Source organism: Gekko japonicus, unplaced genomic scaffold, assembly GCF_001447785.1.
Source record: "Gekko japonicus isolate JY-2015 unplaced genomic scaffold, Gekko_japonicus_V1.1 scaffold342, whole genome shotgun sequence".
NCBI lineage: Eukaryota > Metazoa > Chordata > Lepidosauria > Squamata > Gekkonidae > Gekko > Gekko japonicus.
The window spans coordinates 902,309-925,733 of NW_015169785.1; the positions used below are offsets into that span (position 1 = coordinate 902,309).

Below are 23,425 nucleotides of genomic sequence, written 5' to 3' on the forward strand. Positions count from 1 at the left end.
GGGGAATGCAGTCAGCCCGAACTCACTCAGCCATGCTACCAACAGCTCGTCCAATACTCATAAGCAGGCGTGTAGCTAGTTTGAATGACCATACATTCTTATCCCGTTAAAAAATTCTCTCCCACTTTCTCAAAGTCTCTGTTTTGACCACTTGGCAGCTGTCACCTAAAAATAAATTCATACACTCTTTGGGACATTTGATTATATTCATGCCTGTAGCATCCAGCACAGTGAGCACAGGACTCATAGACACAGCAAGCAAACGTTGGTTTTTATGTACATTATACACTCTCTAGCAGTGCACATATCTTATGTTCCGTACAAATGAAAAGGTGAGCAACAGAGGCTTCATTACAGCCATGGGTTGTGTTATTGCCTGCCACAGTCCTGCCCTCTGATGGTTGCTGGGACGAGAGCTGCAGGCAATGCCTTCATGAGTCCAGAGGCACCAGATCTCACTTTGTATCATATAAGATAACCCACTATGGTAGTGACTGGCTGCTGGGTTTGTGAATGAAGCAGCGGTGAACAGACAAACAAAAGTCTTATCGTTGCAGAGCAAAGGAACACTCAAGATTCTGGAGAAATGACGACAAAATTCAGGGTTTGGAAGCCAACTTGCACTAGCAAACAACAAGGAAAAGTGCTTTGTGTGGATCAGCTGTTTAACTCCTGTTCCCAAGCTCTGTGCTGTCAATGAGGGGACGAATGATCAGTTAAAATATTTCACAGGAAATACAGTGTAAATACAGAAATCCTATACACACCTGCCTCAGAGTAAAGTCCATGGAACTAATTAGGATTTCTTTCTCCATAAACAAACTTAAGCTCATGTTCCAGATTCTAGCTTACCACACTGAGAACCGGTTTTCAGAGACCGAGATCTCCTGCCTCACTCTGCTGGGTAACAAAAATAACCCCACAGGCAGACATCTTTCGACTGTTCTTTATTATCGGCATGGTAGTGCTCTATAGTCCTTCATTTCTCTCCAGGGTGTCATCATCCCTGCAGTGTAAGAAAGCCATGTCACTGTCCGCAACCTTCCTTTATACTTGTAGGACAAAACACACCTTCTCTTTTCCCAACACAATCCTCATGTGTGCAAATTGAGATGGGCAGCAATCTCTGTGTAGACACATGGGTACCATGCTGACACCAAGACATTCCAGCAGAAAACTGCAGTCCAGAATAACTCGATGGTGCCAACACCACCAACAGGATTAGCTGAGCAATTGTGTGCTTCTCTCCAGTGTGTCCCGATCAGTCAAAGGACTGTCCTGTCTTGGTGTCCTTCGCATTCCTTTGGTCACATAGGCAGACGTCAGAGTTTGTTCTTTGCATATTCCAGAGCTGCAGTTAGGACCGGCTGCAAGTCACTGGTGTTCCCAGAGCCCCTGGCTACAACTTCAGAACCACCTGCCTTGCCTCCCATTAGAGTACAGACAGCCAGGGCCCAATCTGCAGCAGAAAACACTGGCAACGAACTCTGGTGAGAGAGAGGGAAGGAAAGATAGAAGTTAACTGGACTTCAGGCTGCAAAGAGCAGCTGTAAACACCCTGGCTTCAGTCCTTCGTATACTGAGAGCCAGTGTGGTTGAAAGTCTTCTGGGATTATCTGGTTGGCTGTTGAAGGGAAAGGGATAGTCAACTACATTGACTATTGGTCTAGTACAGCATGGCTGCCATTATGTTCCTATATCTTGGCGCTCTTGTCCCTCAAGCTCCTGTTTTGTTTGCAGCATCACAGATGCAAAGTCTCATAAAAGGTGATGAACTGTGCACATTATATACACCTATAGGCTCTTTGCACAAATGCCGAATTTACATTTTCACCCTGAAACATAAGATTTCCTTTGAACACCAAACATATTTTTAATCCTCACGACTGAAATGATACATGAATGTTATGAAAGCTCAAAACCAAAGAATAGGCAGGCCGGCAGTGCTTTTAATCAGAGCATGTGGCTTAGCTGTTCTGTCCAGAGCTGTCTTTTTCTATGGCTGTCCTCACCCTCTGTGGCCATTTTATTCCAGCCTCTATGATGCTCCTTGCTGCAAAACTGCTTCAATTTGGGGCTTCAGGTGCAGTGTTAAACATAGCCCACTATGGTCCACTCCTGGTTCCAACAAAGATCTAGGGAAAGCCTCAGTTCTGGACCTTGCCCAGTAAATGCCACCAAGAAGTTGCTGGGCTTCCTGTTGGTTCCTCCAACCTGCAGTGGCAGTGATGGTATGTGGTCGTTTTTAGATACTGGACTAAGAGTGAGCCACAGACCAAAACTTGCGTTCTCAAATGGGCTGAATGAATCTTTCTCTAATGTTCCAGTATCCTACTCTCTCTTATTCACAGAAAAAAAGTGTGCTATTAAACCTTTGGAAATGAAGAGCAGGTAGAATCCATCTTACCTTGGGTACCTGGCAAGCACAGAAAACCTGGCCAGAAGCTTGTGGGCTGAGCAACATGACTGAGGCTCCTGGTACTTTGTCACACAGCTGGTTGACCACTTTCATCAGGATCTGGGGAGAGTATGGAGAAGACAAAGTTAACCTTCTTAAGTTTACAGCATTAAAACTCACAGCCCTCAGAACCCTGCAAAACAATTTGGATTATGAAATTTAAGCATCTGAATAACCTGGCTGACTCTTTAAAATGCATCTTGGTGTTTCTGAGGCTTTTGTGGTGCACTAAAGGAAGGGTAGTACCAGTTACACTCAGCAGCAGACAAAAAAGGCAATGCTGATTATCAGGATGCTGAGTACCCAGGCAAGCAGCTTGACAGGAAAGGAAGGCACTCTTCTGCAAAGGGGTCAGAGCCACATCCAGCCCACCTCTAGAGCGCATGCGCCACTTGCTCAGATTTGTGTGTGTTCCACTGCAGCCTTCCAACATTCTTACCTCCTCAAGAGAGCTCAGATCCACCCACTGCCTTCTCCTATGGGATGGTCAAACCTCCTCATCACAGTATGCTAATCCAGACTAGCTCTATTTAAATGGAAATGCACACCTGGTAAACTTACCGAGGGCGACTCAACAGGGATGGTATCAATTATGACTGGCTGGTTGGAATGCTTTGCCAGCAGGTCAGGCACCTTCTCTGCAGCCTGCAAGAGCGGAAGATAGACAGTGTGTTGCTGAATGCAGGGAAACTGTCACTGTGTGACAGGGAAGGGAAGATCGTGCCTACATCACCACTTTAAATGGTGGCCAAAAAAAACCTTCCTCCTGCCCACAGGATTCACACCAGGTAACTCTTCCAACAAGGTCTTCCTGGGTGTCTCTACATTGAGAGGATAAGTAAAGGCCTATTGGAGTTGGAGACTGCTCTGTCCTGGTGTCCTGGCAATGCCATTCCTGTCTTCTGCGGCTTCACTGTTGGGATTTAAGCACCAAACCAAGTCTGTCTGTTTTACCCAAGCCTGTGGCAGCAATTAATTTCTGTGAGTCAACTGGAATTTTTAAAGCTGTCTTTCTCCTGCTGATGGTTTCAAACTTTATATTTTGATGCTGATGTGCTGTCACCTTCCTTATAATGTTGATTTGTTTTAATACGTTTATAGACTGTAACTTGTTAGCTGCTCTGAGGACTTTCTAGTGTCAAGGCACAGTAGGAGTGCCATAAATATATAGCCCAGCATTTATCCAGATCTATGAAACTGTGTGGAGAGATATCTAGGGAGAGAGTGCACAGGAGAATTCAGGATCCAGGACATACAGCTCCTTGAATGAATCTGCAATCCAAGTAAGATCATGATTAAGACTGATTATTGGCTCAACTCTTCCTATATCTACATTTCACCGCTCATTAAAAAGAACAACTTTCTAACCCTCATGCTTGCGGTTTGAGATCATGGTGGTGGTGTCTGCAAAAAGCTCCAGTGCTCAGATCACTCCATCGTTAACTATCCTACTCTAGTTTTCATTTTACACGAAATCACTTTTCTTTCTGTAATACACACAGTTTAATGCTAAGTTGAAAATCAGTTGTTGGTAATTAAAAAAAAAAAACTTCTCCCAACATAAGTATGAGCAGCCCCAAGTTTTAAGTTAATTAAGGCCAGGATTCAAAGTGGTTCCATTCACCCCATGGGGCATTTGGACATACTTCTTGACCAACAGTCTCACACATGTGGCAAATTACTTTTGAAGCGGAGGGGAGTTGCAAGTGCAGTTTGTGATGGGCATGGAGAGTTGTTGTTCAAAGGAAGGGGGAGTCAAAAATTCCAGTGGACTAGCACACAGCTCTTGGGTGCCCTAAAAACAGCACTTTGGCTCCTGGCCCAGGTTTTCCTATAAACAAGATTCCTGTAATAAGAGGTAGGAAAAAAATAATGAAAACAGGGTGGCCAGAAATATTTCACAGACCATCAGATCTAGCAGCAACTCAGCCCACAGTAGAATAAGGTATAGAAGAAAGGAGCAACAGGCTGGCTGGAAACCCAGACTTCCATTTCTGCTTCTCTCACTGATTTCCCGTGTAGCCTTGTGCTCTGTCTGCATAGTTATTCCATGCAGGTGAGGGTTTTGCATAATATCACAACAGACTATGGCTGAATTGTAGGGCGGTACATCAGAATTTTGTTTCCTATGATATGCCCATTTGGTGAAGACTTGTTAATTACTACCAAAATTAGCATATTTTTGACTTAGCTAAAGGATTTTGGCTGCTTCTGAATCATTAACAGAAATTCCAGCTCAGAACTCCATTGGTCATAAGGTGCACAAACCTCCAGAGCATTAGCTCATATAATTGACTACCACTGTTCTTCTGCACAGAAAAGCCACACTCCATAATAAATACATGCTTTCTATGCATGGTTGCTTGTTGCACTTTTACTACACAGGATAGGTCTGCTGCTGGATCCTTACCAATTTGGTTTCCCGTTTTCTGATGGCAGAATTGGCTGCTCGCTGCAGAGCTTTGAGAGTGGCGTGCAGTTCCCTTTTCAGCCCCTGTGGCATTGTGGCATTCTCCACCATCTAGGAAACAAAACCAAGTACCTAAGTATGTTCTCCCTGGGTACTTGATACCAATGCTCCCTCTAAGCTGTGGAGCCTTGTGAGCAAAAATTCTGCTTTGTGAGCTACTGGCATTAAAGTTGTGAGCGAGCGATTGGGCTGCTGCATAAATTACTTTGCTCTGGAGCCATCCTTCCTGAGCTAAGACAAAAATGTGTGAGCCGGAGGCTAAAAAAAACTGTGAGCCAGCTCACACTAACTCAGCTTAGAGGGAACACTGTTTGATACCATTTTAGTATTCTACCAGATAGCTGCATAGGTGGGGGAATGGAAACAAAAGAAGAGGGGGATTCTAACTCCTCTGACTAGAGGACTGGAGCCCCCCCCCCCAAATAGTGAATAAAGTTTTCCTTGAGCAGGGCCACTTTGGACACAATGGCGGGTTGTAACACCACCAGTTTCCAGCTGTGTTGGTTCAAAAGTAAAATCTAAAAAGCCAAGAACATAATCCATGTAATTGCACCTTTATGAGAACCAACTCAATGACACCTGGTGGCGTGCAAGCTCTCCAGTCATCCTGTAATGGGGGCGATGCTGTCATCTTCCCTGCCAGACTGGTCCTGTTGCTTGGCCACCCATTTGGCTTCATCAAGGGAGAAGGTGGCAGAGAAAGTCGGCGGGAGTCAGAGGGCAGAGGAGAAAAGGCCCTAGGAGGGATGCACATAGTCTGACCAGCTAGCCAACCAGGGTGAGTGCATTCAGCAGGCCAACCTGAGCTCAGGCTTCACTGTGGATTAAATGACCAAGAGCACCCAGTCCAAAAGCAGCCACCCTGCCCCTCTTACCAGAGGTAGCAGTGAAAGCTTCAGTCGGGTAGATGCTGCCCACTAGTAGGTTAACTAACAATGCAACACTATGCAGAACTAGTCCACTCTAAATTCTTTGAAACCAATGGGCTTAGGCCATTAGAGGGCTTAGACCATTAGACTTAAAGAAGAAGAGGAAGAGAAGAGATTGGATTTATACCCCGCCCTTCACTTGGAGTCTCAGAGCGGTTTACAAACTCCTTTCCCTTCCCCTCCCCACAAAAGACACCCTGTGAGGTGGGTGGGGCTGAGAGAACTCTTGACAGAAACTGCTCTTTTTCAAGGACAGCTGTGCCAGAGCTTGTGACTGACCCAAGGTCACATCAGCAGGTGCAAGTGGAGGAGTGGGGAACCAAACCCGTTTCTCCCAGATTAGAGTCCACGCACTTAACCATGACACCAAACTGGCTCTCTGTATAGGATTGTGTTGTAAATGTCTCTACGGGTGTGTGTGTGTTCTTGTTGTTATTTCATACAACAAAGATCAAAGAATATAAGCCTTCTGCGGCAACTAGACTGGGGCAGAGAACATGGTCATGCAACAACATGTGTAAAAGCTTCCTTGGGTCCCTTTGGAGAGAAGGCACAGGGAATACTCACATCGATCAGAAGGCCCACCTCCCTGGAGAGTCTCTGTGCACCAACTAGAGAGGCCCCTCCCTGCTTCACTCGCACAGAGAGGGACTCCACTTCCTTCGCCAAAGACTGGCCAACTTCCCGAGCCTAGAAGAGCAATAAAGAGCGAAAGACTTTCAGGAGAAAAGATTTATAACAGGAGAAGAGATACAAAGGGCAAGAGGGTTTATTCATGACTCGGGGAGCTTAACCTTTAAGGATGGGAGAGTTCTCAGACGCAAGACACCAAAGTGTGGTTGTTTTAGGGGCCAGAGTCTCGTGTCATACAGTTCCTGGACTGGGTTTTAAAAAGATATTTAGGAGGCTGAAGGAAAAAATATTTCTGCATGGTTATCGCCACTGATCAAACATCCGAAGTAAGAAGCCAAGGAAATGGGAGCCAGTCAGAAAATGCTCTGCATCACACTGAAATTAAAGTGTCACAGTTGATTCAGAAGGCCATGTGGACCACCCAGTTAAAAAATAAATGCCAGTTTTTTCAGTGCAACCCTAAGAATTCTTGCGAGAGATCAGTGGGAATCTGTGCTTGCTGATGTGGTGAGGCAAAGAACCCTGGAGGGAAATCATCGTGGGAAAAGAGCTTTTTGTCCTTCTTCTTCCTCTTTGCTAGCTCATCTGGGCTACAGCCAGGCTGTCCAAGTGATTCCCCCAGGACACCCTTAGGGTTACCATATTTTATAAGGAAAAGAACTCTTGCAATATGCATAGGAGGGAGAATTGTGACCATCTATAACACAAAGAGATGTTAATGGTGCACAACCCATAGAGAAGCAGCCTAGCCCAGAGAGCCATGGAGACAGGAAAGTAGTCTGGGAAAGGAAGTCGAGGAATTGGTTGTGGTAACGCCCAGGCGGGCCTGCCCAGGCACTTCACTGAGCCTGTGCAGCCAGGAGGGAATTGCCACCCGAGCCCCTCACTGTGCCTGTGTGGACAGGAATGAATGGCCTGCCTGCGCAGCTGGCCTTCCACCTCTCCCCATTCCACTTTGGAGAGCAAGACGGACGAAAAAGAGACTCAGCAGCTCACGCGGGCTCAGGAGGGATGGGGAGGGGAGAGGGGGGACTGGGAGGAATGGGCTGTGATGGGGCAAGGCTAATTTGCCCGGGGCATTGCTCTCAAATGCCCCCCTGTGGCTATGGGCCTGTGCACAAGAGATTCAGTTCAGCTTTGCAGCATCAGGGAGGGACGAGGAAATAGCAAGTGGATGAAGCAAGTGGTGGAGAAGCTGGTCTGGCCCTGGAGATGGCCATTAGAGAGTCCATAAGACTCAGCTGAAATATTTGAACCTGATCAAGGAATCAGTAAAGCTTGAATCCTAAGGAGCTGTTCTGCTGATGCAGCAGCAGCAGCGGCTTCTCAGTTTATGGAGGGAGGGAGGGTGATTTTTGCCGATTTCCTCCTCCTGCTGCAGACACCCATTCTGCCTTCTATGTTTTCCCTGAGGGACCACTAATCTACGGAAGGACCTTTGGCGGAGGGGGACTGCCTTTGTGTGACCTCTCTCTGACTGCTTAGGATCCGAGCCCTGTGATTAACACCCTGAAGCTTCCAACCCAGGAGCCATGCTCAGTGGTGGAGGATCTGCTCGGCATGCAGAAGGTCTCAGGCTCCATCCTCAGCCTCTCCAGTTAAAGGGCTCAGGTAGCAGGTTATAAGAAAGACCTTGGCCTGAGACTTGGGAGAGCTGCTGCCAGTCAAAGCACCCAACACTGACCTTGATGGACCAGTGGTCTATTTCCGTATAGAGTAGCTTCATGTGTGTCATTTCTGTTCACTCTAACTCACCGTTTGACAGACAGCTATCAGAAGCTTGTGCTGAAGATAACATTTTGTTCCAATATGTCAAAGTCTAGAGATTGTAGGAATGCCTATTATGACCTCTAGGGCAGCTTTTAATTGGACATAACGAGACAGCAAAGAGCAACGTGCAGCAATCTGCCCCCAAACAGACTTCCTAAGAGTGGCCTCTTTCCACAAAAGGCCATTTTGTGCAAGGATAAAACATACTAAGGACAGTATGATAATAGCCCCAGATTTATTTTGTGGTGAGCTCCATGATCTGTTCATTGAGTAATCATGAGATCAGTTTCTGACAACAGTGCAAAGCTAATCTCAATCCTGTTCCTGGCTGCTAGGCTGCAAATTACCCTGCACTGGAAGACAGCCAGTCCACCACCCTCTCCAGTTCTATGGTATGCAAATATTTTCAAGTCTTTGGGCATGCAGAAACTATGCCACTGAGCTATAAATTCAGAGGACAGGGAAAGTCAACAAGGCTTCCATTTGTATAATATGCAGAAGACAGCAACTGCTCAGCCTGGAAGCCCTATGCTTCAGCTCTTTCAAAAAAAATGAAAACAACCCCCAAGTTAATAGGCTATTATAAGCATTTGCTATATTTTAAGGATCCTGTGTATGCTCACACAGAATAATCCTGTGCATTTGCCTTCATTTCTTTTGTAGTCACTATGGTTTGATGGAGAGGTGGCATTGAAAAGTACAAAGAAGGACATTCTGCCTTTTACTTCAGAAGCCATTTCAGAACTCAGGAAATGGTTTACACAATACAAATTCAGGTCCTGAGGTACCAAAACCTGTTCATGCATGCAGTTACAACTGCATTACATATACAAACTCCAACTGGTTCAAACTGCACCCCCTTGCTGCCTACCTTGGCTCATTCACAAATCAGTACATCCATCTACAGACCTGTCAGCACGTACAGTCCTGTCACTGTTTATACAAGACCCACCTTTAAACAAACCCTGAAACATGGGACCCAGTTCAGTTTTTCAATTACCCACATTCATCTTCCTGATTCGACTCAAGGGTAACCACATGAAAGGAAACACAGGGCTCTGCTAAATTTAACAGGTACACAGAACAGGGAGCTGTGACAGACACAGCCTGTCATGTAGGAGTGAGAGAAGCTATGTGCGCTAAACTCCCTATAACCTTATAAAAGGCAGGGCTATTTTTGGGCAGGAACGCACAGGAACTGCTGGCTCCCGAGTTGGCCACGCCCAGCAGGAACTAATTAGCATAATAGGCCACACCCAACAGCAGAAACTCATTAGGACTGGCTACATTAGGGGTGTGTGGCCTAACATGCAAAGAAGTTCCTGCTACAAAAAAACCCCTGGGTTTTGACAATAAACAAAGTAAACAGAATAAGAAGCAAAAGGTGGGTGTGGCTGGATGACCACACTTCTGGTAACATGGGGGTGTGGCCTAATATGCTAATGAGTTGTGCTGTTAGGGTGTGGCCTAATATACTAATGAGTTTATGCTATTGGGTGTGGCCTATTATGCTAATGAGTTCCTGCTGGGCTTTTTCTACAAAAAAAAGCCCTGATAAAAGGTATAGGAGAGGCCCACCCTCCACCTCTTTCTTCCTCTATTTAGAGATGCTGCCTCATCTGCTTAGCAAATGTGGCCTCAAGTGACAGCCACTCCCTTTCGGAGCTGAACACAAAAGGAAACTGCAGGTGAACATGAAGCACTGACAGGAGGCTGCCTCGGGTCAATGCTTGCAGCTGACCGGACAAGGCTGCCCCGACGTCTTCGCTCCTCTGTGGCAGGCAGAGTCCTCTCAGAAATGTAACTGCACTGGAGAAGACTAGACAAACAGCCGAAGTGCCAGGGCAGAATACACCCGGTGAACAGGATCTTCCTCTCCATTTCAGCCTAAGGGAAGGCAGCTGATAATGCAGGTGCTGAAGTTCCCAGGACCTTTTTACTGTTAGTAACTGGGCTAGACCTTTAGCTGAGATGACCACTTAGCAAAAGCCAGAGCGGAAGAATCATCACAGAGGGCTGAAGGGTGAGGAAGGCATTAATGAGACCAGAGTAACAGACGCACATGGGACCAGTAGTACATTAAAAGCTGTGACTCTGATCAAGAAGGGAATCTGAATATCGTGCGAAGCAGCACAATTCCTGCTGGGGGGGGGAAATGCTGTAAAAGATCCATCAGTGACTCATTACATCCCACCCAAGATAGTGAGACTCTCAGAAAATGAGCTTAGAAAACATTGGGATAATTCTATTTGATAGTCAGAAGTAGACAGAGCCCAAGAGGAGCTTTCCAGGATCAGGCAATGAAACAGTAACACCTTGTATAGCTTGTCCCCACAATGAGGATTTGCTTTCATCCCCCCTCTGACTGTATTATATTACAGTACCTCAAGAATGCCCCCCCCCAATAATCTCAGGCCTAGCAACAATGAATGATTTTGCAAACAAGGCAAGTTTGCAGAACTGATTCTGAGTTGTAGAAATGACAATTCTTTGATGCAGAATTTGGAAGGTGCAGGGCAACAAGAGGCCCTGTGTTCTGGCAGTTCTAATGCTAGATCAGGATTGAAGAACCACCAAATGTAGGCAATGGGTGAGGAAGACCAAGGAGCATTAGGGAAGGAGGAAGAGATCACAGAGTTACCTGCAGGCTATATAGGGCCTTTGAATAATAAAAGCATCACGAGGCCCATGGGAATGTTTACAGGGCTCTGGCAGCATCAGACCAAGGCAAGCAAGCTGTGTATGGATCTTACCTGCCTGGCTTGCTCTCCAGTCACTGCAATGATATGGCTGATCCCTTTGACCAGCTGCCGCTCAGAGATGATAGTGAGGTCCTCTATGGCTCCTGTACGCTGAAGATGACTGGAGAGGAGGAGAAGGGAAAGCACCTGCATGTGTCAGCATCTCCACTAAATCTACTCTTTTGGTTCAAAGAAGAGCCATCGCTTTAGGGCATATGTTCTGCATTTATCTCAAGTTCACTCCCTGCTGTCTTGCCAGTTAAAAGTGACAGAGCTGTGAAAGGCCTCTAAGCTGACACCTGGGGGAGCCACTGCTAGTCAAAGAATGGAAAGGAGAAAAAGGCAGCAGCTCTGTAAATGCTTTCTGCATCCCACCAGGCAACAGATGTCACAAGTGTGCTAACTGGGTTTTGACTGAGTACGTACCGAAGCTCAGGCTACCTGGAATTCCATACGGGTCATGCAATTCATTCACAGAGCACAAGCTATGATGAACAGCCGAGGTGGAACAAGAACAAAAACCCACACTTCAGCAATAACTTTTTGCTTAGAGAGCATTTTTTAAAAACTGGCCTCCTCCCAGACCAGCAGGCTGCACTCCGTATTATTCCAGAGGCCACAGAGCCCACCCACAATGACTCATGCGGTAACTGCTAGGCAAAGCTCTCTAGTTATAATCCTTGTTGGTTTACGACAGGGTACACAGTGGAATGGTATAACAGGGTCCTGTCCTTGCACCTTGAATCTGGGAAAAGGCTGGTCACTGAGAAAGCTACAGTCATTCCACAAAACGTATCTGCCAAATCTCTGACTTGGAAGGAACCAGAAGGGGGGACAACACTTACGTTCCACAGCAGAGCTCCACAGAGGCACACATGGCAGCCTGAGACTCTGGAGCCAGCACTGTCTCCACTGGGACTCCCACAGACACCACCCGTGCCAGATCAGGGTATACCTGGGGGGGGCGGGGGAAACGAAGCCTGGGTCAGCTGAAAGTTCTCAAGCCCCACTGTACACAGCTGCTCAGACCAGAGGGTTGGATCAGAAGGGGTACAGAACTGCTTTATCATCATGGATGGTTGGCAGTTTATGCTTTGTGTGATGAGGTAGTTCCTCTGCTTCCCCCCCCCCCCGGATCCACTGGAGCCCATTTTCACCAACGCCTTGCCGAAGCAGCTGGCAGCCACGTGCTGACATGGCTGTACGAGGGGTGAAAGCTAGTGCGTGTGATGGAAGCAAATGGAGGCCAACTAGAACATGGCTAGTTATCGTGATGACTCCATATGTGAAGAGTTACCAACAAAGGCAAAGACCTGTCCCCTTTGAATAGCACTGGATATGGTTTCAAAGCATACTGATCTCTAACTACTTCCAATATTAGCAGGTTTGTCACCAAATTTGTCACTAAAAGGACTAGACGTTTACATTAAAAAGAGGAATGGGTCAGGAATATAAAAGACTTGTCTGAAAATGGCACAGAAATCTACCCACCCCCTGCAGCCAAGGCACCTGCTTCAGTCATCGTCGCACCCCACCCCCAGTCTTACTTCATCCAGTTTCCGGAGTCCCTGCACACCATTTGTCAGCCGGATGGGGACTTCTGCTGTGTAGACCGGCTCATCCCTTTTTATTATTTCTTGGATCACATCTTCTATTTCTTGCAACTGTTCAGTCTTCACAGGAGCCTGTTAAAAGACATCAGTCAGAACGATATGGCATTCAATGACAAGGAAAAAAACATTTGTGAGAGGGCCTTGGTCTTCAGAGAACTGACGGCAGGCCTCTGAGGCTCATTCTGGGTGTTTTGACACTTAGTCCTGTTTTCATGCCTTAGTTCCCACATCTATAAAATGGACACGGTGACCTCCTAAACCAAGTTACTCACAGGATTCATTCCTCAACACCCACAATGTTCTTGGATAAAATAAACCTAGCAGGACTTTATCAGCCAGGCTTTTTCACCCACTTTACCAAGAGGAATAGGATAGCCACTAAAGCAGGTACTCAAATACTGTTTCTCTTTGGATTACCAATTGCTATACTGCAAAACAAGACTCCACAGTTCCATATTATAGAAATGTATCCTTCTGCAAACAGCCCTTCTCCCCCCTTCACTCATACAGAGGGAGGGGAAGCCACACACACAGAGGCAAACACTCTTGTTCCCAACCTCCTAAGCGAAGTCTTCTAGAATGGAGAATGGTCAGGCTTATAGGTTCACCCACGATTAAAATGCGATAAGCCTTGGAGGAACCCACTGTAGAGAGCAAGCTGGGCATTCACTTCACAGAACTATTCTCAGATAATTTCACCACTGTGAGGGGGCTCCACTGAGTCAAGGGCTCATAGCACACTTGGGAGTCCTGTCCAAAGGCACCAGGGAAGAGAGAAAATGTTGGGCTTCCCCCCTGCAGTCCGATTTCATCATCCTGCCCGGCTACAGCACGGGATGGTTAGGGATCCCAGTCACCTTGGTGCTGACATCAAACCGTAGTTGCCCAGCCGTCACGTGGGAACCCTGCTGTTCTACGCCATTGCCCAAGACCTGGCAAAGTGCAAAGTTCAGCATGTGGGTGGCAGTGTGGTTCACCATGCAAGCCAGCCGCTGGGCCTGAAAGCAAAAGCAATGATCTGGGTAGGAAGGGAAGGCCAGAGAACACTGCAGCATTTTCAAGTCAAAAGGGAAAAGAAACATGAGCACTGAAGAAGAAAATATCACAGTACTGTTTGAGCATACGAACTTGCATCTGAAAAAAAGACTAATTGTGTCAGACCACCGACCATCTTCTTATGCTCTTAAATGAAATATGTTTTTCGGTTAGCAATTCAGCTTCCCAGCCCACACTGTAGCACAGCCAAAATGCCTTAAGGACCGCTCATGCTTGTGCTTGCTTACTCAGCATTCAAATCTCACTGAATCCCCCCCAAGTGAGGGCTGCAAAGTATGGAGATGGGACACCCACACTAAGAAATCTGCTTTAGCACTAGGGATGGGCACGAACTGGGAAAATGCAGTTCAGTTTGTGGTGTGCCCAGCTTGCAAGCCATGAACTGTCACAAACTTCTAGGGGCTAAACAAACGGGTTCTGTTCATGACATGGTAGATTGCCCCCCCTCCCCAGCAGCTAGAGACACCAAACTCACAGGGGATCTCTGGCTGACTCTCCTCTACCTGCCCTCCCAAGTTCAGTGAGGACTGGATTTACAGGGTACGAGTTACACCCCCCCCCAAGAAGGTGCCCCCAGGGAAGTGCTTTCTGGGGAAATGAGGCGCAGGTTCAGGAGGATCAGGAGTGTATAGAACAGACCCTGTGCAGCTAGAGGCATCAAACGTGCAGGGGACCTCCCCCTGATGATACTCTATGGGCCCTCCAAGGTATGTGCAGATTGGACTTAGGGGGTCTGAGTTATGCCCCCCCCAAAGAAGATGCCCCCAGGAAAAGTGACAGGCAAGTGTCAGGCACAAGTTCAAAAGGGTATTGAATGGACCCCCTGCAAGCTACACACACCAAATGTACAGGGAACCTCACCCTGCCACCCGCTCGTCTACAGCCTCTTCAAGTTGGGAGCAGATTACATTTCTGGGGTGCCAGTTATGGACTGCCCCCTCCAAAAAAGGTCTCCCCAGTGCTCCCTCTGGAATGGACAGCTGCAGTCTATGGATCGGCTCAGGAACAAGCCAGTGACACCAAACCCACAGGGAAACTTCATTTGGGCAGACCCCACCCCCAGCCAGACAACTGAAGGAAGGCAAGCACCCCCCCCCCAAACTCTCCAAAGGTTGGTTCTGAAGGACAGAAAGGCAGACACCCCCAGAGTTTTGACAGGGGCTCCCCAAAGTTACCCCACAATGACAGCTTGGCAGGCACCCTGGCTGCATCTCAAGGGTGGCAGCATCCCAGATAGCCTTGACCATGCTCCCCAGCCCCAGAGCATCCTTCACTACCAGGTGAAGCATGTGCGCCATGCAGACGATGTCCTTGAGATGCACAGCCTCCACCACTGCCAGCATGTTGGCACCGGTGTCAGTGACCATGTAGCCGCGGGACAATGTTGCTGCCGCCCACCCACTCCCTCAAGCTATTCTGTATCACAACGGTGATGTTTTGCGCCATGTGGTCTATATCCATCCCCTGTGCATGGAGCAGAACCGCTTTGTAGCCTAGTGGCAGGACTGTCCCCCTCTCGGGGGCTGGGCCGTGCCCTGACAGTCCAGACAGAGAGGTCCTTGGGTTGCCACCCGTGGGTGTTGAGGGAGAGATGGCTCTGCTGGTGGTGGCTCCGGAGGTCTGCCGTGAAGTGCAGAGTTCTGCCTTGCACTCTGGAGGGCTGAGCCTTACCCATTGCCCATGCGGAACGGTGCATGGCAGGCAAGACTTATCAGCTCATGGTCCTCCACGAGGGGACAGAGTACCGGGGAGCCAGATGTTGCAGCAGCCGGTGAAAGGCTACGTCCTCCATGGAGGAGGACTGGCCATCCACAGCAAACATCTCATCGATGAGACAACTGACTGCTTCAAGGGCCCTCCACGTAGCCCTTCTGGATAGCACTGTTGGCATCCCCGGGGCAATGACCTCTTGGATGGTGACCACGGCACCCTGAGTGCAGGGAGACTTCCTTGGAGGGGCCTCCTGCTCCCCCTCCACTTCTCCCTACTGAGAGGGAGTGGGCCTCTTCTTCCTCCAGCTGGCCACCGTGCTTTCATCTGGTGGCAACATACTGGGGTACGCCCTTTGCAGGTGCCTGCGGAGGACAGAGGAGGGCAAGTGTTGGGGTGTGTGCACCCCTCTGGACATGGGCGTGGTGCATCTGGCACTGCCACCTGCGGGTGCAGAAATGTTTCCAAACTGTGGGCTGGAAATGGGGCCCCAGGACTGGAGAAGCTGGGAGGGGCAGCTGCTTTCTGGCACTGGGCTGGAAGGAGCCACAGAGGGGTGTACTCGAAGCGAGAGCAGCAACAGGGAGTTGTGATGTGGAAGGGGTGGGTGCTCCCCCCCGCCCCAATCACTGCTGTCAGAGTCCTCCTCTCCAAAGAGTGTTAGCAACTGCTGGTGTCTCTGGGCAGTGCTAACAACTCTGTTGCCTCTGTAGAGAGCCCCAGGAACAGATCGGGGGAAGGAGGCACCCAGACCCCTGGTGATGCCCTGCTAGGGCTGGGCACCAGTGGTCTGGCAGGATGGGTTTGGTGCCCCGGGACGGGGTCTGGGGTACAGGTGGTGGTGGAGGACTTCTTCCCCCCATGACAAGCACCCTTTCCACCCACTTTCACCCTCATGGCACAGAGGTGTTCACAATCAGGAGAGGTGGGAGGGTATAAACTGTGGGTCCTCGGTACCAGAATCTAAGGCCTACTGCTCGGTGTGAGCAGAGTGACAGGGTGGATCAGAGCCCTGAGTCTACCCAATACCTAAAACCCAGCAGGGGAGAGGTGTTCACAATCAGGAGGAGTGGAAGGATATAAATGTGGGTACTCAGCCGGGCACCCAGTAGCTAAGTCCCTCTGCTCAGCGCGAGCAGAGAGGCAGGGTGGCTCAGAGCCCTGAGTCCACCTAACACCCAAACCCTAGCAGGGATGAGGGGTTCACAATCAGGAATAAATAAATGTGCTCTGCTTTCAACAAGTTCCCTGCCTCTTTGTCCAAGTGCCAAGAGCAGAGAGGGTGTAAAGCTGAGCTGAGGGAATATATAGCATTCTGATCCCATAGAGCAGAACAGAGACTAGATTATTGGCAGCCAGCAGTGCCTGTTAAGCTTTGGAGGGCCCCTATTGGCACTTCCAAGGCTGGAGAATTCTGCCCCTCCTTGCTTTGAAGTTTTGTAAACATTTGAATTGAGCGGAGACAGCCTGTCTGGAAATGTATCCATTCATGAATCGCCACAAACAACATGAAAGTTTGTGGAATGTTCCTGCCGATCACCCTTCCATGAACTTTGCTTTGTGAACCACAAACCAGCCAAAATTCATGACGAACTTTAGTTTGTGAGCCGGCTCATGCCCATCCCTGTTTAGCACACCTTGTTCCAATTAATTTCAATGGGATCATGCCAAAGAGAGTTCTTGGGGATCTGTATTCTTGTATTACTTGAACTGTTCTAATCTTCTGCAGCATCTTACTGCTCCTTAAGAACAGCAAAGGAAGTGTGGTGGAAAGAAAAATAGTCAAAAGCCAAGGGACATAAAATCTGAACCCCTGATCTTAGAACCCGGAATTATCTTTCTTTTAGAGCGCAACATTCTTTCATTACCTTTCCATCAAACTTGGTCTTTTTCGCACAGCATATGCAAAATCACAAGGCACAGCACAGACCCAGGAATTCCCAGACAGCACCCAGCAAGGACTGTTACCTCATCTACAAAGAGCTGTACTTGGTCCCCAGCTTTCAAGGTTTCAGAAACTATCACTTCATGGATCACATAGCCACCCGAAACTTGTACAGACACCACTGGAAAAAGTATGTCCTGAAAACAGAGACAGATAAAAGGAAGGTTTAGCACAGGTGAGTGCTTGTCTTCTTGGAGTAGGTCTTGAGAATAATGCAGGGGATTCAAATCACTTTTAACACCTTTTAAAAGTTATCAATCTACCAGATGTAGCAACTCCTAGATTAGCTGTAGACCATGTACAAGGTGGGATGACCCCCCCCCCCATATCAACAGATTCCCTATATTCAGCATCAACACTATACCAGTCAGTTCGTTTCAGGTTCATGACCAACAAATTCTGTCTCTCAGTCAGCAGTGGTGCAATTATCTCATCTATCTAGTATCTCATATGCTTCTACTGTCCTGGACCCACTGGTGGACCTCCTGATGGCACCTGGTATTTTTGGCCACTGTGTGACAAGAGTGTTGGACTGGATGGGCCATTAGCAGGTTACTCTTAAGTACAAGATAAGTACATAAGAGAAGTCAAAGAGTAACTTGCTTGGCTCAGAAAGGGATGACATGCATGAATTCTACTGATAGAATTCCACCCAGTCTTCCTTGGCTGGAACAGTATCACCTAAAACAGAAGATGACTGGCAGGGCTGTGGGAACAGAGGAAATATTTCACTCCGTTACAGAACTGATGAGGGTGCAACAACTTCACAGTAAATGTTTCTTCTAAATTAGAATAGCCCCCACCATTCTTCTTGCCAAACAACATCTTTGCCCATTTGCTTTGATCTCTACCAGACAGAGTGGCTACAACACAAGAAGTCCTGGAATAAGACAATACAAACAAAGTTGCTTAGTGACTGGAGTCAAGATAGATAATCCCATTCAAGAACAGAATCACAGAATCATAGCGTTGGAAGGGACCTCCAGGATCATCTAGTCCAACCCCCTGCACAAGGCAGGAAATTCACAAATGCCTCCCCCTCCACACCCACAGTGACCGCTGTTCCATGCCCAGAAGATGACAAAAAACCTCCAGGATCCCTGGCCAAACCAGCCTGGAGAAAAATTGCTTCCTGGCCGGAAAGTGGCAATTAGCATTTCCCTGGGCGTGTAAGAAAGGGCCACAAGAACTAAGCACTGAGGCAACCCTTTCTGCCCTCCCTCTCATGATCTGCCTAAGTTCACAGAATCCGCATTGCTGTCAGATGGCCATCTAGCCTCTGTTCGAAAACCTTCAAAGGAGAGCCCATCACCTCCCGAGGAAGCCAGTTCCACTGAGGAACAGTTCTTACTGTCAGGAAGTTCTTCCTAATGTTTACCCGAAAACTCTTCTGATTTAATTTCAACCCGTTGGTTCTGGTACAACCTTCTGGGACAACAGAAAACAACTCTGTACCATCCTCTATATGACAGCCCTTCAAGTACTTGAAGATGGTTATCCTTCAACCTTTCTTCATAACACTTCATCTCCAGACACCTCACCATCTTCATTGCCCACCTCTGGACACATTCCAGCTTGTCTATATCCTTCTTAAATTGTGGTGCCCAAAACTGAATACAATACTCTAGGTGAGGTCTAACCAGAGCAGAGTAAAGTGGTACCATCACTTTGCGTGATCTGGACACTATACTTCTATTTTGATACAGCCAAAATCGCATTTGCCTTTTTAGGAACCACACCACACTGCTAACTCATGTTCAGTGCATGGTCTACTAAGACTCCTAGAAGGTCCTGTCTAGCCTATGAACACATGCAGCAAGGGGTGTCAGTTCCACACCTGGGCAGTAAAGAAACTTACCTCCTGTTCAAGATGTACCATGTAGCCTTGATCAGATGCCTGGCCACCCTTCTCGGCATAGAAGCAGGTCCTGTCCAGGAGGACACCACAGCGCTGTCCACCACCAACTTCCTTCTGGAGAGATCCATCTTTATACAGTGCCAGAACAGTAGCTTGACATGGATTGAAAACTGCAGAAAGCAAGAAGTGTATCACATTTGCCATGTCCACTGGCTGGCCAATTCAATGGGACCTTCTGAAGACCTTCAGTCTCAAAACAGTTATGCTGCGCTACCTTTCCAAGGCTAGGAACAACAGCAAAAGGGACAATTCCTTTGCCATCTCCCCCTATATTCTACTCTAGTAATTTTTATTAGATCCATTTTCTATGCAGGAAAGCTGGGACCCCTTGCTCAAATAAGCAAAGACCTAGTGTGCTTTTTCTTTAGTTGACCGATAAGGAGCCTTTACAGGTTAAGCTGTGCTCATTCTTCCTGTTTATAAACTATAATGGTCTTGTTTAGATGTCTGCTAGCCCCTGTGACAACAGATCTTGTGGCACTGATCGCAATCCTACACATTACTAAGTGCATTTAAGTACCTCTGATTTGAATGGGAGCGCACTTTAAAACATGCAGTCCTGTGCACAGCTAAGTGTACTGAGAGACTACATGAACAGGAGTCCATATATTCGCTCACCATACTGTCTGTGGAAAGTGTCCTCTCTATGAGAATGGTAAGCCTCATATCTGCCAGCTCCAAAGTCAGGAGGGCTGGAGTTCGCCTATGTGCTTCCAATGTACAGTCTCACAGCAGAGATTATCTCCCCCCCACCACCACCAAGGATACAAAGGCCATGCACTCTGGAGGTGCTCCAAGGTGTGAAGCTTGATATATCAAGAGAAAAGACCCTGGGGGAAGGCAGGATACTACCAATCCCATATATTGGCTGTCTACATATGCTAACCAAAATGTGCGGATCCTCTGCCTATAAAGCTGCTAAAGTAAATTCAACAAAAAAGAATGACAATTACTACTTCAGCTTATTTAAAGTATTTATGTACCGCTTTCCTCATTGAAAAATGCCTGAGATGGTTCACAACAAAAATCAGTAAGCTACATTACCAATAAAAATGTTGAAAATCTCAGCATAAAAATCCCATCTAAACAGCAGCAAATAATAAAAGCAAAATCTCACATAATTAAAAACTGAGCAGATTTTTAAGAGAACAACAACAGTGCATTAAATTCTAATTTAAAAATTCAGATATATACACAGCAACCGTTGAGTGAGAGGGAAAGAAAAGAATTCAGCGAAATGCCTGGGAAAATAACAGTTTTAACTAGTTCCTAAAGCTTAATAAACTGGACATCAGGCAAACCACTTGTAGGAAGGAAGAGAACTTCTAGGGTTGAGGTATCATTCATAACAACAAAGAAGGCTTCGTCTCTGGTTGTGTCACCCAACTTACCTCAGAAGTACACTAAGCAGGACACAAGGTATTTATGTCTGCGTGTTAAGTGCTGTCAAGTTATTTACGGCTACACCCTATGAATTAATGTCCTCCAAAACGTCCTATCGTGAACAGCCTTGCTCAGGTCTTCTATACTCGTTCCTTGACTGTGTGTGAAAGTGCCATCGTGGATTGGCTATTATTAGGGCTGCCAAGTGGGGGCGGGTGGCGGGTAACCCCCCGCTTTGGAGGCCCGATTTCCGCTACTCGGAATCGGGCCCCGGGGGGAACTCCGCCCCCCGAAGCGCAGCGTGGTTGCGTCACCAACCACCTCGCTCACGTTGGGGATGTGGCCCCGATCATCGGAGGAGCGTGGCCCCGATCCCCGGTGAGCTCCCGGAGCCCAGCAAGGCTCCCCCGCCGCCAAGGTAAGTTGACTTGGCAACCCTAGCTATTATGGATCAGTCTCTCCAAGTGTATCATTTCCTTTTGTCAGCTGGGTATTTAACTACGATGGGCAAACTGGAAACACGTAAGGTAGATGTAAACTGATGTGAACTCATTCAAGCTTATGTTAAGGGACAAGTCTACCTCCACTTTACACTATGTACAAAACACTGACACCTTGAGGCTTGTTGCAATAATGACACTTACACAGTAACCAAGGGATTTCCTTCCTGATTTTATTTAGCTCATTTATAGCCTGCTTTCCTCACCGAGATTCAAGGTGGGAGTTTTAAAAGAATTTAAAACTAGATCAGGCAGACAGCAAGGACCTCCAACAAACAATACAGTGGACTAGGAAACACTTTGCTAGAAACCAATTATGAGATCAGTTGCCGCTTCTCTACACTCTACCGTATGTTGTCTCTCTGCTCTGTGTCCAGCTGACATTAGCAGGAATTGAACAATTAGATACAGCTGTATTTATAGTTTCAGAGCGTAGCCCTTTTGGTCTGCAGTAGAACAGCTGAAGTCCAGTAGCACCTCAGAGAACAACAAGATTTTTGTCCCTGATGAAGGAAGCTTTGATTTTTGAAAGCTTATACCCTCCAGATTGTGTTGGTTAAGACACTGAACTGCAGGCTGTGGAAGGTCAGTAGTTCAACAGTTCGAGATCCATGTGTGCCGCATGACGGAGTGAGCTCCCGTCTCTAGTTCTAGCTCCTGCCAACCTAGCAGTTCGAAAGCAAGAAATTGCAAGTAGATAAATAGGTACCACTTCGGTGGGAAGGTAACAGCGTTCCGTGCGCCTTGGTGTTTAGTCATGCCAGCCACATGACTGCGGAAACGTCTTCGGACAGTGCTGGCTCTTCGGCTTTGAAACGGAGATGAGTCAGATTCAACTGGCTTTCGAGCAAGGGAAACCTTTACCTTACAGTGCTACTGGACTTGAATCTAACCATTGTTATGACCTAGTAAGAACTAGCATTAGTTTTCCTAACGCTTATAATGAAGTCTCTCACACACACTAGCACTGTTACGTGACAGTACGCATTCTTTTTCTGACTTAAGCATTATTCCCCACGCTGGCAAAAGTAACGTGAAAATTGGCCTCTAGCAGGAGCAGAAAAACCAAGCTGGCAGTTTGCTCCGCTCTCTGACCATTTCAACAATGCATCATTCTTTAAGTCAACGATTTAAAAAGTTTGGCACCATATAATCATGCTCTTCTAGAATTTGGAAAGAACATTACCGAACATGTAAAATCCAAGAATTTGATTTAAGGCTGTAAGGAAAAATAATATAAAAACCAACCCCTTAAACCCTTTGCATTTTATACTTCTTTTTTAAAAAGGAACACATTTTACAGAGCTCTCTTACATGCATATAAAATCCCTTCCTTGATGGAGAGGGAAAAAAGAGAACTAATTTATGTAAATCACAGTGTATCACACCACACATGGACTCTAGTTCAGTGATTTAGGGTAAGATAAGCCCTTGTCGTGGCGAGGGGGCTTGCGCAGTTCAATGAAGCTGTGGGCTATGCCGTGAAGGGCCACCCAAGACGGACAGGCCACAGCAGAGAACTCAGACCAAGCGTGATCCACCTGGAGAAGGAAATGGCAACCCACTCCAGTATTTTTGCCAAGAAAACCCCATGGACAGTATCAAAAGGCTAAAAGATATGACGCCGGAAGATGAGCCCCTCAGGTCGGAAGGTGTCCAATATGCTACTGAGGAAGAGCAGAGGACAAGTACAAGTAACCCCAGAAAGAGTGAAGCGGCTGGGCCAAAGCCGAAAGGACCCTCAGTTGTGGATGTGTCTGATGGTGAAAGGAAAGTCCAATGCTGCAAAGAACAATACTACATAGGAACCTGGAATGTAAGATCTATGAATCAAGGTAAGCTTGACGTGGTCAAAAATGAGATGGCAAGACTGAACATCGATATCCTAGGAATCAGTGAACTAAAGTGGACAGGAATGGGCGAATTTAACTCAGAAGACCATTATATCTACTACTGTGGCCAGGAATCTCGTAGAAAAAATGGTGTGGCCTTTATAGTCAACAAGAGAGTGCAAAAGGCAGTACTGGGATACAATCTCAAAAATGACAGAATGATTTCTGTCCGATTCCAAGGCAAACCATTCAACATCACAGTAATCCAAGTCTATGCCCCAACCACTGATGCAGAAGAGGCTGAAGTGGACCGGTTCTATGAAGACCTACAACACCTCCTAGAACTAACACCAAAAAATGATGTCCTCATCATCATAGGGGACTGGAATGCTAAAGTAGGAAGTCAAAAGGTAACTGGAATAACAGACAAGTTTGGCCTTGGAAAGCAAAATGAAGCAGGGCAAAGG

The 23,425-nt window shown here is 47.2% G+C and overlaps 1 protein-coding gene across 1 annotated transcript in view; it reads right to left on the bottom strand.

The window, feature by feature from the left end:
• Positions 1 to 946: 946 nt before the first annotated feature.
• AARS2 (alanyl-tRNA synthetase 2, mitochondrial) overlaps positions 947 to 23,425 on the bottom strand; it is a 40,538-nt gene continuing 18,059 nt past the window's right edge. Inside the window, exons 12-22 of the mRNA XM_015416925.1 lie at positions 19,184 to 19,353; positions 17,349 to 17,462; positions 13,472 to 13,612; positions 12,549 to 12,686; positions 11,847 to 11,956; positions 11,014 to 11,122; positions 6,425 to 6,547; positions 4,869 to 4,979; positions 3,020 to 3,103; positions 2,408 to 2,518; positions 947 to 1,487 (exon numbers count right to left, since the gene is read on the bottom strand). Coding sequence (XP_015272411.1) covers positions 1,323 to 1,487; positions 2,408 to 2,518; positions 3,020 to 3,103; positions 4,869 to 4,979; positions 6,425 to 6,547; positions 11,014 to 11,122; positions 11,847 to 11,956; positions 12,549 to 12,686; positions 13,472 to 13,612; positions 17,349 to 17,462; positions 19,184 to 19,353 — 1,376 coding nt within the window. The 3' untranslated portion in view covers positions 947 to 1,322. The remainder of the gene's footprint in view (positions 1,488 to 2,407; positions 2,519 to 3,019; positions 3,104 to 4,868; positions 4,980 to 6,424; positions 6,548 to 11,013; positions 11,123 to 11,846; positions 11,957 to 12,548; positions 12,687 to 13,471; positions 13,613 to 17,348; positions 17,463 to 19,183; positions 19,354 to 23,425) is intronic.